Source organism: Schistocerca serialis, chromosome 1 (genome assembly GCF_023864345.2).
Source record: "Schistocerca serialis cubense isolate TAMUIC-IGC-003099 chromosome 1, iqSchSeri2.2, whole genome shotgun sequence".
In the NCBI taxonomy this organism is placed as follows: Eukaryota; Metazoa; Arthropoda; class Insecta; order Orthoptera; family Acrididae; genus Schistocerca; species Schistocerca serialis.
In genome coordinates, this window is record NC_064638.1 from 768,968,015 (window position 1) to 768,984,535 (window position 16,521).

Genomic DNA, 16,521 nt, shown 5'->3' on the forward strand with positions numbered 1-16,521 from the left:
GACCTGCCAACTTACATGTTATCAAATGCTTGCTTTCAGTCATTTTCCAGTGCTTGAAATGCCTTTTTCTATGTACTTAATACAAGATTCTGTGCAGTGGTCAAACAGTGGTAAGTATGCTTGGTCCTCCTGCATGGATGCTTTTTGAAATGAAAAATTTGAAGCTTCAGCTTTTCTTTTGCTGTCTTTTATTGCCACACCGGATTAGGCAACAAGTGACAGTATAAAATCTTTTGACATTCTTAGTACGTTTATGTAGGACCTGAATGTTCTGTTTCTCAGCAAGATCTTTCATTAACACTCAGTGGTGGAAGTTGTTATCTGCTTTGCACATCCATCTTTTTATACACACATGAATTTCCCGTAACTTTTGTCTCTGAACATTTTCACAATATTTTTTGATGCAAGAGTGCAAAAATTTCAGTTTCCTCAGCATCTTAGAAATTTTGTTTCAGGCCATGGTGAATCTTTCCTACCTTTAATCCACTTACTCGGCACATACTTCTCCAGAGTGCAAGTTATTATTAGTTACAACTTTGCCTATAATTCCTTTATGTCACTTGTATTATAATTAAATGATATTCATTCATTGTCAAGTGGGTTGTCAACAGTTGCTTATCAGCTCTATCCAGCATAAAAGCTCTCCTAACCTTCTTCATGGATTTATTAGCTTTACTAACCATCATCACTATGATGATATCATGATCACCAATCCTTGTTTCTATACTGTTACTGTTAAGATCAGACCTGTTTGTAGCTATGAGGGCTAAAATATTTCTATTGGTTGTGGGTTGTTGAACTAGCTGCTCAAGACAGTTTTTGGAATGTTTTCAGAATTACTTCACAAGATTGTCTGTTTGTTCACCTACAGTGAATCCATAGACATCCCAGTCTGTATTCAGTAGGTTAAAGTTGCCTCCAACTAATATTGCATGATCATGCGTTTCTTCGCTGCTGAGTGTAGACTGCCTTCAAATGATTCTGCAGCTGTTGTGGTGGAATTTGAATTTGTTTGCCGATAAAAACTTGATTTCAACTACACTGGCTACTCGCATACAATTACACTCAATTTCAGCCTTGATAGACACTGTACTTTTGTCAATTGCAATGAACAGCCCCCCACCCCTCCTACTCCTGTGGCGTTTAATCTGTCATTTATGTTCCATGACCTTGCATCCTTGACAACCACAGGCAGAACCTCCTCAATATCTAGGACGAGCCTCTCTTCTCCAACCCTCCCCCACTCACCCATCATCCTGGCAGGCACTGCGTGCAATTTGGACTTCTTTTTCCAGCCCTGGAGGCTGTTTTCCTAAGGAACTCCATAACACACCTAACGTTGGAACTCCTGATACATAACAAATCTCTCCCTGTGTGACTGCTTGGATCCTGCTGAAAGAGCGGCCACTTGTTCACTTACAGTTTGAATGGACAAGGCCGGATGGCCAGTCTTCACATTCACCCTTTGCTTCTATCAACATGAACACATTACATTCTGCCCCTGACTGTGCAGTGAAAGTGACCCACATGTGGTTTGTGGGAAGGTGCTTCAGCAGCAGAGACTGTAGGTGAAACGAGTGACACTTGAGATGTCCCATGCAATGCACCAGTTTCTCCATCGCCGTTACACTCGAGGCAGTCAGGAAATGGCTGACTATGGCCAACAGGGTCTTGAGCTGTTGGCTGACTGCGTCCAGCTCCTCCTGCATCACCGAATGAGGTGGCGCAATTGTTAGCGCACTAGACTTGCAGTTGGGAGGACAATAGTTCAAACCCATGTCCAGCCATACTGATTTAGGTTTCGTGTGATTTCCCTAAATTGCTTCAGGCAAATGCTGCGCTGGTTCCTTTGAAAGGGCACGGCCAACTTCCTATCCTTTCCTTTCGTTCCCTAGTACGATGGAACAGATGACCTCGTTGTTTGGTCCTCCCCCCCCCCCAAATCAACCAACTTCCTGCACCTGCTCACTGCATTCACACTTCCTATCCATCCTACAACCAAAATTGAACAGCAGCTCATGAGAAACACTAAACTAAATTTCTGTATAAATGCAAATAAGTGCTTAATTTTTGGGACCATGCTATTTCCATTACGTGCTCTTTTCTAATGGCTGGATAAATGGAAATGTCGTGTGGCTAGGGCCTCCCGTCGGGTAGACCGTTCGCCTGGTGCAGGTCTTTCGATTTGACGCCACTTCGGCGACCTGCGCATCGATGGGGATGAAATGATGATGATTAGGACAACACAACACCCATTCCCTGAGCGGAGAAAATTTCCGACCCAACCGGGAATCGAGCCCGGGCCCTTAGGATTGACAGTCTGTCACGCTGACCACTCAGCTACCAGGGCGGACTAATGGCTAGATGAATGGATGAGTTAGTAGTCAAGAATAGTATATGACAGAAGTAAATTTCATGATTTTCCCTTCTTAAAACAGTTATATTTAAACTTCATTTAATGAAATAAATGAGTGGAAGTTGCTCTCCCAGCCACGTGCCTATACAATATTTGAGCTCTGCTATTTTTGTGTTACAGTTCGTGTCAGATTGTGGAGATGAAAATGTCTAAAAGTCGATTTCCTTTTCTCATTTTCATTCAGTAATATTTAATGGCATCATATACTGGGGTAATTCATTACTGAAGATGATGATGTTTATTTTACAGAAGTATCTAACAATGATAATGTGCTATTTCTAGAACTTCTCGTAGACAGCTCTTTAAACAGTTGGGGGCAGCCCCACAGTACATATGCTCCCATATGAAATTTGTTGTAAACAATGAATCACAGTTTGAAGACAACATTAACATTCAAAAATATAGTGCTAGAAGGAAAATTACTTGCATTTCCTTCAGTCAACTGTTGTATTGCACAGGAGATGTTGAACACAGACGGGCACAACAAAAAGACTACTAAATCTAACAGTCGTTTTGTTGAGTCAGTCTGCTGACTGATAAAGTCAGCAGTCTATTTGTTATGCCTATCTGTGACTCAGCAGCTCTATATAATGAGTAGCAATCTATCCTGTCGTTATTCCATCCTGGATTTTCCACAGGAAGGAGACAGACATTCAGCCATAAAAATCTTTGACCGTACCTACCCACGATGTAAAGAAATGTAATAGACAGTAAAATTAACTTTTGACACAAACTGAAATCATATCTGCTTCTGATAGGTACTGAAAGCTGGTTGAAACCAGACATAAATTGCAGTGAAATTTTGAACTCTGATTGGACAATGTTTAGGAAGGATAGTACTGATACTATGGGAGGCAGTGTGTTCATTGCAGTTAAAAGCTGTTTAAACACAGTTGAGATCAATAGTGGGTCGGACTGTGAAATAGTGTGGATAAAGCTGTCAATCAGAAAAGGATTGACCATTGTATTAGGATGTCTTTATAGACCACCAGCATCTGCAATAAACGTCGCAGAACGTTTCAGGGAAAATCTTGAGTAAATAGGAAATAAATATCCCAATTATTCATTAGTTGTAGGTGGAGACTTTAATCTGGCATCCATTGACTGGGAAAAATATACGTTTATCACAGGGGGCAAAGCAAAGACTCGTGTGAAGTTATTCTAGGAACGCTTTCAACTTACAACCTTGAGCAATTGGTTAGAAAACCAACTTGAGATGGGAACATATTAGATATCCTGGTGACAAATAGACCTGATCTTTTTGAGGAAGTTAATCAAGAAGATGGTATTAGCGACCATAATGTCGTCGTGGCTTCTATGTCAGTGGAAGTTGCAAAAAAACCAAAGAAACAGCTTAGAGTTTTCTTGTTTGGGAAAGCAAATAAAAGTGTCATTAATGAATATCTTCATAGTCAGCTCCAAGCAATCACCGTGTGGCGCAGAGATATTGAGCATCTTTGTTCGGAATTTAAAGGTATTTTGCACCACATGCTAGAGAAGTATGTGCCTAGCAAAAATATAGGGGAGGGAAAGGATCCACCTTGGTACAACAAACATATTAGGATGTTGCTGAGAAAGCAGAGAATTTTGCACAGTCATTTTAAACGTAGTCACTGCCCCACTGACAAACAGAAATTATGCGAAATGAAAGCAATTGTCAAAAGGTCAATGAGAGATTATTTTAACAAATTTAAAACCAATATTTTATCTGCAGATTCTAAAAATAACCCCAAAAAATTTTGGTCCTATGTAAAATCTTTGACTGCTACAAATAATTCAGTACCTTCTCGTGCTGACAATACGGGTAATGTAATTGATGATGATAAACAGTAGGCTGAAATTCTAAACCTAGCTTTCAAAAACTTGTTTACGGTGGAGGACTGCAGCACTATTCCCCCTTTCAATTATCGAACAAACACAAGGATGGCTGACATAGTGTTTAGTGTATCTGGGATAGTAAAACAGTTAATATCCTTAGACGGCAGGAAGGCATCTGGCCCAGACAGCACAGTTTTAGGAAACAGCGGTCATGTGAGACACAGCTGGCCCTCATTGTGCATGATATACAACCGGCTCTATATACCGGCTCCAGGTTGATGTCATATTTCTCGACTTTCGAAAGGCGTTTGACTCAGTTCCGCACTGTCGCTTCCTCCAAAAAGTGTGCGCGTATGGTTTATTAGATGACATATGCGGTTGGATAGAAAGTTTTCTAACAGATAGAGAGCAGTATGTCGTCCTGAATGGGGTGACTTCAACAGAAACAAGCGTAACTTCAGGTGTGCCCCAGGACAGCGTAATAGGTCTGCTGCTTTTTACAATTTACATAAACAATCTGGTTGATGGTATTGACAGCGGCATTACACTGTTTGCCGATGATGCTGTAGTCTACAGGAAAGTAGTATCACACGAAAGTTGTAAATAAATCAGTGAGGATTTGCGGAAAATAAATGCGGGGTGTAATGACTGGCAGTTAGTAAGTGTAACCTACTGTGTATAACAAGGCGGAAATCCCCATTAAAGTAAGAGTACAAAATAAATGCCCAGTCTTTGGAAGCAATAACATCCGTCAAGTATCTGGGTGTGACTATTCGAAACAATCTCAAATGGAATTATCAGATTACACAAGTAACAGGCAAAGCGAACTCTAGATTGCGGTTTATTGGTAGAATCCTGAAGCGATGCAGTCCTTCAACAAAGGAAGTTGCATACAATAAGTTAGTTCGTCCAGTCTTAGAGTATTGTTCGTCTGTATGGAACCATTACCAGTTGGGTCTGATTCAAGAGATTGAGAAGGTCTAAAGACTGGTACATTTAGCCATCAAAAGAGCATTACAAATCTCATAGAAAGTTTGTAGTGAGACACACTTACAGATAGATGACGCGCTAAATGGAAGGGGCTGCTGTCTAAATTCCGAAGTCCAATCTTCGCTGAGGATGTAGAGCATATATTAGCACTACTAACTTTCAGATCGCGCCATGATCACCATTCAAAGATAAGGGAAATTAGAGCATGTACTGAGGTGTTCAGACAGTCGCTTTTCCCTCACGCGATTCACGAGTGGAACAGAGGGTTGAGGGGGATATGACTTTGATGCGAATTGTGCCCTTCACCACGCACCGCTTGGTGGCTAGCGGAGTATATATGTTGATGTAGATAACATTTTGTACTTGATAGAAGAATTTCTGTATGTATAATAAATGAACTGTACTTGTAAAATGGAATGGGTCTGCATCATAGGAAGAGATCCCAGCTATAATCCAAGAAACATGCAAGTAACAAATTACTCATTAGATTTCAAGATTTGTATAGTATTTGAATGATAAACACACTAAAGTGTTATAGAAATTTGGAATGAGGAAGAAACATTGCTTGCTTAAATATGCAACCTTATATGGCCTGCCAAATTGAAATTGTTGGGAGGCATTAAAAATTAACTAGATAAAGTAATGCGTGTTGTGAAACTGCTCTTCATAGAGCCTGCTTGCCCCATGCAAGCATTCTTGATTTACTCCTCTTACTTGTAATCCGACAACTTATTGTTCACATTGTGTCACCATATAAGATAGCCACTGTATCGATCTTCACAGTGAAGCCCATGACATCAGATGTATCATTATTTTTCCAAAACAATCAATTTTGACAAAATAATTACACTGGATGGTTAAAAAAATCTACTCGTCAAGCGGTAACAGAACACACGCATAAAAGAGGGATGTAATTAGGCCATTACCTAATTACAACCCTGTTTTATGCACGTGTTCTGCCACCACTTGGTGAGTAGATTTTTTATCTATCCAAAGTACCACTTAGAACTATCTGTTCAACGTCCTATGTTTTCACAATTACTTGCATGGGTTGCAGAGTTCTTGAACTCGGAGCCTGGTGTGGCCATTCTTACAGGTTGTGATTATGAGTATATTTAAAAATGGCTTCAAAAGCTAAACTGCATAGTAGTGGAAACAAAATAAATAGAAATTTTTTTTCAAAAAATATAGTAAAACTATCGTCTTTTGAATGATTTGTGGTGACTGTTGACCCCATTGCAACCAAAGCAATGACTGATACAATATCAAAGAAAAGTTTGTAACAGTTGTGAGGAGCTGACACCAGGGGAAATCTCTCATAGTCTTATTTGCCTTTCTTGTGTAAACACTACAAGAGAGCAGAAATAGATTTCCATGTCTTACCACAAAGTATGCATACCTAATTCACTATGAGATCAAAAGTATTCGGACATCCCCAGAAACATACTTTTTCATATTAGGTGCATTGTGTTGCCACATACTGCCAGGTACTCCACATCAGCGACCTCACACATCAGCGACCTCACACATCAGCGACCTCACACATCAGCGACCTCACACATCAGCGACCTCACACATCAGCGACCTCACACATCAGCGACCTCACACATCAGCGACCTCACACATCAGCGACCTCACACATCAGCGACCTCACACATCAGCGACCTCACACATCAGCGACCTCACACATCAGCGACCTCACACATCAGCGACCTCACACATCAGCGACCTCACACATCAGCGACCTCACACATCAGCGACCTCACACATCAGCGACCTCACACATCAGCGACCTCACACATCAGCGACCTCACACATCAGCGACCTCACACATCAGCGACCTCACACATCAGCGACCTCACACATCAGCGACCTCACACATCAGCGACCTCACACATCAGCGACCTCACACATCAGCGACCTCACACATCAGCGACCTCACACATCAGCGACCTCACACATCAGCGACCTCACACATCAGCGACCTCACACATCAGCGACCTCACACATCAGCGACCTCACACATCAGCGACCTCACACATCAGCGACCTCACACATCAGCGACCTCACACATCAGCGACCTCACACATCAGCGACCTCACACATCAGCGACCTCACACATCAGCGACCTCACACATCAGCGACCTCACACATCAGCGACCTCACACATCAGCGACCTCACACATCAGCGACCTCACACATCAGCGACCTCACACATCAGCGACCTCACACATCAGCGACCTCACACATCAGCGACCTCACACATCAGCGACCTCACACATCAGCGACCTCACACATCAGCGACCTCACACATCAGCGACCTCACACATCAGCGACCTCACACATCAGCGACCTCACACATCAGCGACCTCACACATCAGCGACCTCACACATCAGCGACCTCACACATCAGCGACCTCACACATCAGCGACCTCACACATCAGCGACCTCACACATCAGCGACCTCACACATCAGCGACCTCACACATCAGCGACCTCACACATCAGCGACCTCACACATCAGCGACCTCACACATCAGCGACCTCACACATCAGCGACCTCACACATCAGCGACCTCACACATCAGCGACCTCACACATCAGCGACCTCACACATCAGCGACCTCACACATCAGCGACCTCAGTAGTCATTAGACATCATGAGAGAGCAGAATGGGGCACTCTGCGGAACTCATGGATTTCGAAATGGTCAGGTGATTCGGTGTCTATTTTGTCATACATCTGTATGTGAGATTTCCACACTCCTAAACATCCCTAGGTCCATTGTTTCCGATGTGATAGTGAAGTGGAAACATGAAGGGACACTTACAGCACAAAAGCGTACAGGTCGACCTCTGTTGACTGACAGAGACCGCTGACAGTTGAAGAGGGTCATAATTGTAATAGGCGACATCTATCCAGACCATCACACAGGAATTCCAGACTGCATCAGGATCCATGCAGGTACTATCACAGTTAGGCGGGAAGTGAGAAAACGTGGATGTCATGGTCGAGCAGCTGCTTATAAGCCACACATCAAGCTGGTAAATGCCAAACAACACCTCACTTTGTGTATGGAGCATAAACATTGGACAATTGAACAGTGGAAAAATGTTGTGTGGAGTGACGAATCACAGTGCACAATGTGGCAATCTGATGGCACAGTGTGAGTATGTTTTGCATAGCACTATCACAGCACAAGCCTACAGTGATGTTTTAAGCACATTCTTGCTTCACACTGTTGAAGAGCAATTCGGGGATGGCGATTGCATCTTTCAACATAATCGAGTACCTGTTCATAATGCATGGCCTGTGGCAGAGTGGTTACACAACAATAACATCTCTGTAATGGACTAGCCTGCACAGAGTTCTGACCTGAATCCTGTAGAACACCCTTGGGAAGTTTTAGAATGCTGACTTCATGCCAAGCCTCACCGATCGACATTGATACCTCTCCTCAGTGCAGCACTCCATGAAGAATGGGCTGCCATTTCCCAAGAGACCTTCCAGCACCTGATTGAACATATGCCTGCGAGAATGGAAGCTGTCATCAAGGCTAAGGCTGGGCCAACACCATATTGAATTCCAGCATTACCGATGGAGGGTGCCACAAACTTGTAAGTCATTTTCAGCCAGGTCATCACATAGTGTATGTTCCAGAATGCAGCACATCAAAATGGAATTTTCTGGTGCTCATACCTCGGGTTCTATGGATGATAAAAAAGCAGGGTCAAGTGTTTTGGATAGTCCTTGGGCTAGGGACCATTTGTATACCCAACAGGAGGATCATCCTAGTACCACTATCCTGCAGTACAGAATCAAAGTATGAATATTACACTCTTCTTCCTGCTTAGGCAAATGAAGCAAATCAGTTGGTTCTTTTTGCATTTGATGTGGTTTGTGGTGGGCATGATGGGACTTAATGGAGACACCATTAGTTCATGGGCAGTTCCTCAGAAAACTTCAAAGAAAGGTGGTTTTTTTTTGCCATCACCAGCAGTCCAAAATCCAGCCGAAGATTCTGAGACGGCTATGCACAGCAAATGGCTGTAAGTTTTGCAATATATTTCTAAGATGCCAGTCTCGTACAACCTTGAAAACTTTCTTCATATATTTATCCTTTTCCAGTATACAGAGATTCAAAATTACCCTTGGGTGTACACATAAAATACATGTGTAAAATTTGGTGTGAGGTGTAAACATAGTTTATAAAGTGACATAGCACAGAGAAATATGCTGTAAAGTGTGTCTGTTATCATTTAGGAACATCATATGTATTTGTGAAACATATGCAAAAAATTTTTTGCACATGAAACCCAGTCTGAGATGTAAAATTAGTTTTGCATTATTTCATTTTCACATAAGTAAACTATCTAAATTTTACTGTACAGTACATTTCTTTTCATACTCTGAAGAACCAAAGAAACTGGTACCCTTACCTAATATCATGTAGGGCCCCCGCAAGCATGCAGAAGTGCCGCAGCATGATAGGGCATGGGCTCGACTAATGCCTGAAGCATTACTGGAGGGAATTGACACCATGAATCCTGCAGGGCTGTCCATAAATTCATGAGTATGAGAGGGCAGAGATCTGGACAGCACTTTGCAAGGCATCTCAGATATGCTCAATAATGTTCATGTCTGGGGAGTTAGGTGGCCGGCGGAAGTGTTTAAAGTTAGAATTGTATTCCTGAAGCCACACTGTAGCAATTCTGGATGTGTGGGGTGTTGCATTGTCGTGCTGGAATTGCCCAATTCCGTCGGAATGCACAATGGACATAAACAGATGCAGGTGATCAGACAGGATGCTTAAGTACATGTCACCTGTGAGAGTTGTATATAGACGTATAAGGGGTTCCATATCACTCCCACCAGTACAGAGCCTCCACGAGCTTGAACAGTCCCCTGCTCACATGCAGGGTCCATGGATTCATGAGGTGGTCTTCATACCCATACACGTTCATTTGCTCAATACAATTTGAAACAAGATGCGCCCGACCAAGCAACATGTTTGCAACCATCAATAGTCCAATGTCGGTGTCGACGGGGCCAGGTGAAACATAAAGCTTTGTGTCATGCAGTCATCAAGGGTACACGATTGGGCCTTTGGCTCCGAAAGCCCATATCAGTGATGTTTCATTGAATGGTTCGCATGCTGACGCTTGTTGATGGCCCAGAATTGAAATCTGCAGCAGTTTGCAGAAGGGTTGCACTTCTTTCATGTTGAATTATTCTCTTAAGTTGTTGTCATTCCTGTTCTTGCAGGATCTTTTTCCGGCCACAGCGATGTCGGAGATTTGATGTTTTACCAGATTCCTGATGTTCACTACACTTGAAATGGTCGCATGGGAAAATTCCCACTTCATCACTACCTTGGCTGTGTCCTGTCGCTTGTGCACTGACTATAAAACCACCTTCAAACTCACTTAAATCTTGATAACCTGCCATTGTAGCAGCCGTAACTGATCTAACAACTGCGCCAGACACTTGTATGGGCATTGCCAACCGTAGCGCCGTATTTTGCCTGTTCATATATCTCTGTATTTGAATACGCATGCGTGTACCAGTTCCTCTGGCACTTCAGTATATAAATTACATGCTCTCCTGCAGCAAGGAAAAGAAGGGACCCAATGGAAACAGGCTCCTACTGGAGCACAAAAAATTCAAAATGTTCCTTCTTATTTAAAGGACTCTGACTGGAAAGTGAGTTACCAATTGCCTCATTCAACCTTCCGTGGCATCTTCAAAAATTTTGGCATGTGATTGTATTCACACTTTTTTATGCTGTGAGAGGAGACAACAGTGACAATGGCAAAGACACAGAACAGTAATATAAATACTGGAAGAATCTAGATAGGGGTTGTGTTATAGCAAGAGTGAAGGAGACAATGGAAGTGAGAGAGAAAGAGAGGGGCAAATGGCAGTGGAGCATAGTTGACAGTGACAGAACAATGCTATGAAAAGAGGGAAGGAGACAGTGCCGGGGGGGGGGGATAAAGTAGAAGTGGGTGAGAGCCAGTGATAATGACGGAGTATATGACATTGACAATGAGGGATAGAGAGATAGAGAGAGAGATAGTGACATTGAGAAGAGACAGCAGCAGAAGGAAGGAATGAGATACTAGAAGTAAGTAAGTGAAAGAGAGAGAGAGAGGAAACTGTAGTAGTAGTACAGAACAAAGGGGACTGTGATGGTGATGTAGGAGTGTATTACAGAGACAGACAAAGAATAATGACAATGAATTGGGCTGGATGAGTGAGTGAGAAAGGGCAACTGGAAGTGCTTGGATATGAGTGACTTACAGCAATGGACTACTGGGTGTGAATGAGTTACAGTTAGGGGAGCTTGTGGGAGTTTGAGGTGAGTTGCATATTAAAAAAAAAGTGTGAATATGATCACATGCCAAAATTATTGAGCAGATTTTTAAAGGTGCTGTGAGATATAGAATGAGGCAGCCAGTTCTCCACTTTTCACTCAGTCTTTTAGATTAACAGGAACATATTTGTATTTTTTGTGCTCTGATAGGAGCATGTTTAGACTGGTAAGAAGAATGAGCCAAACCTTGTTTTTAATCCATCACCCAGACACTCCTTTCTGCAAATCACTGCTCTTGACACTGTTCTTATATCTGTATATCTGATGATAAAACCTTTTGATTTTGGCAAATAATACCACACACTGATGAATTTTCAGGACATTAATAAGGCTCTGGTTCAAAAGATTGTTGCATATCCCTAGCTGTAATACAAGAGAGCCCATGGCCAGAACAAATTCACTATGCCATATTGCATCAGCTCTTCTCTAGAGGTAAAGGAATAACCTCAATTATTTTCATGGAAGCTGCTCAGTAAGAGTAACTTATTGCAGCAAATTTGATTTTTTTTCCTGTCTCCTTTGGTGAATTTAGGTAAAAAACTACAAGGTGCAGATATGTATCCAGGGCATCCACAATTCCCTTCTGGGAAAGGGGATATGAATTGGTGGATGTGATAGCCATGCATGGCTATAAGATTTATTCTTTGAAACAATGTATTACTTTTTATAAAAAGAAAAATAACTGCTAAAATCCAAAACTACAAACCTTGAGATTCAGAAATAGATCCATGAAAAGCTTCAATTGGAACATAGCTCTATATGAAATCATTACAAGCTTTTGGAATATTGTGTTACAGGAAACCGTTTAAGACAAGATTGATTGATTGATTGATGACTGAAGATGCCCTTCTAAGGGTCAAAAACAAAAAAGCCTAAAAGAAAAGTCATAATGAATCAAATAGAGAATATGGTTGCACACATATTTCGAGACAAATCCTTGCATGAAGATTGTAGTTGAAAACTACATCAAACCAGTGTTAGGATTTATAACCAAAAGAGCATAGTGATATCTCCCAGTATGTTCTTATTTCACAATTGACTCACAAAATCATGCATAATTGGGAAGAGGAGTAGTTAAACTTTATCGCTGCCATACATAAGTGAGAGAATGAGTGGATCGAAATGAATAACAAGGAGCAGTTTTAGAGGTGATGACATGGCCAGCCAGAGACACAAGTTGAAGTACTTTCAAAAGAGGGCACAGTCTTTTACACAGAGGTTTCTTCCTTATGTGAGTCCAATGGTATCTATTGCTTATGGTAGTATGCATCGAAAGAAGTATGTGTGCCGATTCTAACTACTTAAAGAAAACCATAATTCCAGGATGCATTAGATTCTTTAATATTTCTCATAAGTAACACAATGGCAGTATGGACTCTACAAGTTATTCATGTTTCAAATTTACATCTGAATATTTATGAACACCTTCAGAGAACATCAGAAATGGACATCTTTTATTGGTGGTTGGGCAGCAAGGAAAAACTAACAAGACAGACAAACGGTATCACTTGGAATGAGATGGGCCAAACTACGTGATGGGATGGGACAAAAGCAATTGCTTTCTTCACATGTTACTATAGAAATGACAGTTAAACATGTGTGAGATGAAATTACATCTGCTTGGAAATGGAAAAGCAATTATGAATCCGTCGTCCACTCATGAATTAAAGAGAGATGGCTAGTTGAATTAACAGAATTAAACTAAGCTAAACCTTTGCTTCCTGAATGCCATGAAGCTTGACAAACTCAGCTGGGGCATAGCGTCCTAGTTAGTGATACCACACAAGTTTAACGCCTGCCTTCGTAGAGTGAAGACAGTGTCAATAACCGTTGGACTGCTCCCAGAGACTAGAAGTCTGCCATTCAAGGTTTGCCGTCAGGATTTGAATACCACCAGCACCAAACTCTTGAAGAATGCTGCCTCAGAGCCTGCTGAAAGAACAAATGTCTGTCCTCTTGGAGCCTAGCATAAAAATGTCCTTTGTACTTTTCATTTCAGTTTAACTTCATCTTTCCTAAGGAAAGCGAATGGCTTGTTTTGTCCAATCAGAATCTTACAACCACCAATCTACCAGTGAGATAAGAGAACCGCGAAATTGCTATCCCTTTCCACATGAAGTTTAGGGAGTAGCTAATCAGAGTTTACCACCCAGGAGTGGAAAAGTTCACTGCTTTCAAACTGTGTAGTGCCAGTTTATTGCAGCAATAACTATTTTGTGACCACAGGACTGTGTCGATCAGTATCGTTGTGCCATATGCCTATTGCATTTGTAAGCGTAGCAGCAGACAGACAGAGCACATTTTGAGCAAAGTTTGTGAAGAATAGTTTTGTCGAAAACAAGGGCCTCATTTTGTGCTCTATCAGTTAGCATATGACCAGACCAGCAAGTCACGTCAGATGTACTATGATGAACAGGAGACAAAAGACTGTTTTCAATCAAGTTCTAAAGAAAGAAATTGGTCCTATGGAGTCCATACACACCTTTACCAAAAGCTAAGAAGAGGACGAGAAACTACGTACTTCATGATTGATTAAAATTACTCAACCATTGGTTCACAGAGTTGTATCTAAACAGCACAGAAAATGAAATGTTATAATGGGTTATTCATTAGTCTCTTGCAATTGTTTCTGTCATTTAAGAATGCCAAAAATTAGCTTGTCATGAAACAAGTTATCCAGACAATTGGCCTACTTGTTTCAGTATCAGTAAGTCAATTCTGACAGAATGTTTTGTTTATTGGTGGGATTGCAGTTTGTTGCGTTGTTAGGGCACAGCTCGCTGTTTTGGATGATAACAGAAAAATTGTAAAGCACATCTTAAATTTTTGTGTATATTCATAATTAAAATACATATTTCACGACGAGTATTAAATTTTTTCAACAACCTTGTTCTAACTAGTCAGATTTTGAACATTTTTCATTAGATAGCTCCTCATATCCGACAAAAGCATTTTGTAGTTGGCAGCATATTTTTTTTGAATTTTTGTCTCCATCTTTTACTTTCCTAGTATTACTTTATTGCTTAGTTAATATTATCTACATTGATTTCAGTTGCTTTAAAATTTAAATAATACATTCATAACAACAAAATGCGTGATGAATGGTTTACACTATCGTGATATATACAGAAAAAACACAAGCACATATACAATGTATGCAATTGGTCAATTTTAAGTTCACATATTATCATCATCATTGATAAATCATTTTTTCCAGATCCAGTTTTCCACCTGTAGATGTGTGTCATGTTTTGCTGTCATTATACATATATTGTTCCTAGATTTCTTTTAGCATCAAAACTCTTTTTGCCACTTCAGTTTTCATTTCTTTGATCATTTTCTTGCCTTTGGCCATAGAAATATTCTGTGCTATCCTAATTTTCTTCATTGTCATTACATGCTCCTCCCAGATTACTGCAAAAAGTTTTGGAAAAGTGCCTGCTTTAATGTATTTAAATATTCATTTATTTTAAAATGGTGTCTTGTTTTTACATCAATGTAAAATATGCATGCTTGGGATTTTTATTGGTTTTAGGTGCCGGCAGAAAAATCCAATTATAATATCATTCGTCGAGACTGTGCCAGCATTTTGATAGTAATTGAGGGAGAAGCCAATACGAACCTACTGGCACTGAGAAAAGGTACTGTTTTATTCCTCCGAGAGAATCAGGAATTGACAATTCAGAAGGTCACTAGAGGGAAAGGTATTACATTGTACCAAGCTTTTTGTAATGTGTAGAATGAAAAGGAAGTGTCATTCATTGCACATCACTGTAAAAGGCTGCATAGAAATGTAGTATTGTGCTAAGTGTAAATTTTATGCAGTGACTTTGTGATAACTTACAGTTCACAGTACTTTGGGTAGTGCCATTTAAATTATTGAAACCGTATTTTAGTGTAACTTGTACAGATGCATTGTGTATTTGTTATATATCTATCTCATGATCATTATCATGTACTACACTCTGTTCAGTTGCTAAAATTTGCATTCCAGTGTTGTATAACTTTAAATGTAATTTTTGTCTCAGGTAAAATCTGACATCTGTAACTGCACATGCAAATGTGTCAGGCTGTGGAAGTAGTAAGCATTCACTTCCCACACAGGTTGTAGATTCAAACTGAATTAATATTGACAAAACAGGTTTTTTTTTTTTTCGTATAACTGTGCCAAAAACAGTGAATTACAAATTTTGAAATTTACACTTAGTTTTTAGCTATATACGCAATTTACGCTTTTTTTTTATTTTATTTTATTTTATTTTATTTTATTTTTTTTTTTTTTTTTATATGTCATACTATATTAATATTTGATGATAGTGATTTAAATATTCTGGGTTAAGAATTTAGATAGTTGTATATGACATAACTTTATGCACTTTTCTTAAGAAAATTTTTTAAACATATGTCTGCAGTCAAGTCAGTCATCTGTCATGTAGAGGAGATACTGCTCAGTGGACGGGCACACAAACGAGATGAACTTTGTAATTCAGCTCTCAGAGTTGCAGTGTTCTTCAGAGCAAAGAGCATGCGCATTTGTATGCAGCCTTCAGGAAATGCATCTATATTTCAGAGAGTTGCAGAATGGTTATTAAAAATGTACTCTGATAAAAAATGATGTGTTTAAGAAAAATTGATTATTCTTTTTCAAGGAAGAAACTATTTTGTGTGTATGTGTGTGTGTTTTTAAGAGAGAGAGAGAGAGAGAGAGAGAGAGAGAGAGAGAGAGAGAGAGAGAGAGAGAAAGGGGGGGGGGGGGGCTGGACTGTCTTGTTTCTGACCTGTGTCTGTCTTTTCCACTTCACTTTGAACAAGTGGATGTGGGATTTCCCAACTGAGTTGAAACCTGAACCAAATCGTGCAGGTGCCACATTACAGTACTTGCAATGCCTAGACACCTCTGTCTGCATTTGGCTCACTTCT

General features: G+C 40.5%; 1 protein-coding gene across 8 annotated transcripts in view; it reads left to right on the top strand.

The window, feature by feature from the left end:
* LOC126482723 (mannose-6-phosphate isomerase) overlaps positions 1-16,213 on the top strand; it is a 123,771-nt gene extending 107,558 nt beyond the window's left edge. For all 8 annotated transcript variants that reach the window (XM_050106562.1, XM_050106559.1, XM_050106560.1 and 5 more), the window contains one exon: positions 15,137-16,213. In XM_050106562.1, coding sequence (XP_049962519.1) covers positions 15,137-15,340 — 204 coding nt within the window. In that variant the 3' untranslated portion in view covers positions 15,341-16,213. The remainder of the gene's footprint in view (positions 1-15,136) is intronic.
* The last annotated feature ends 308 nt before the right edge of the window (positions 16,214-16,521 follow it).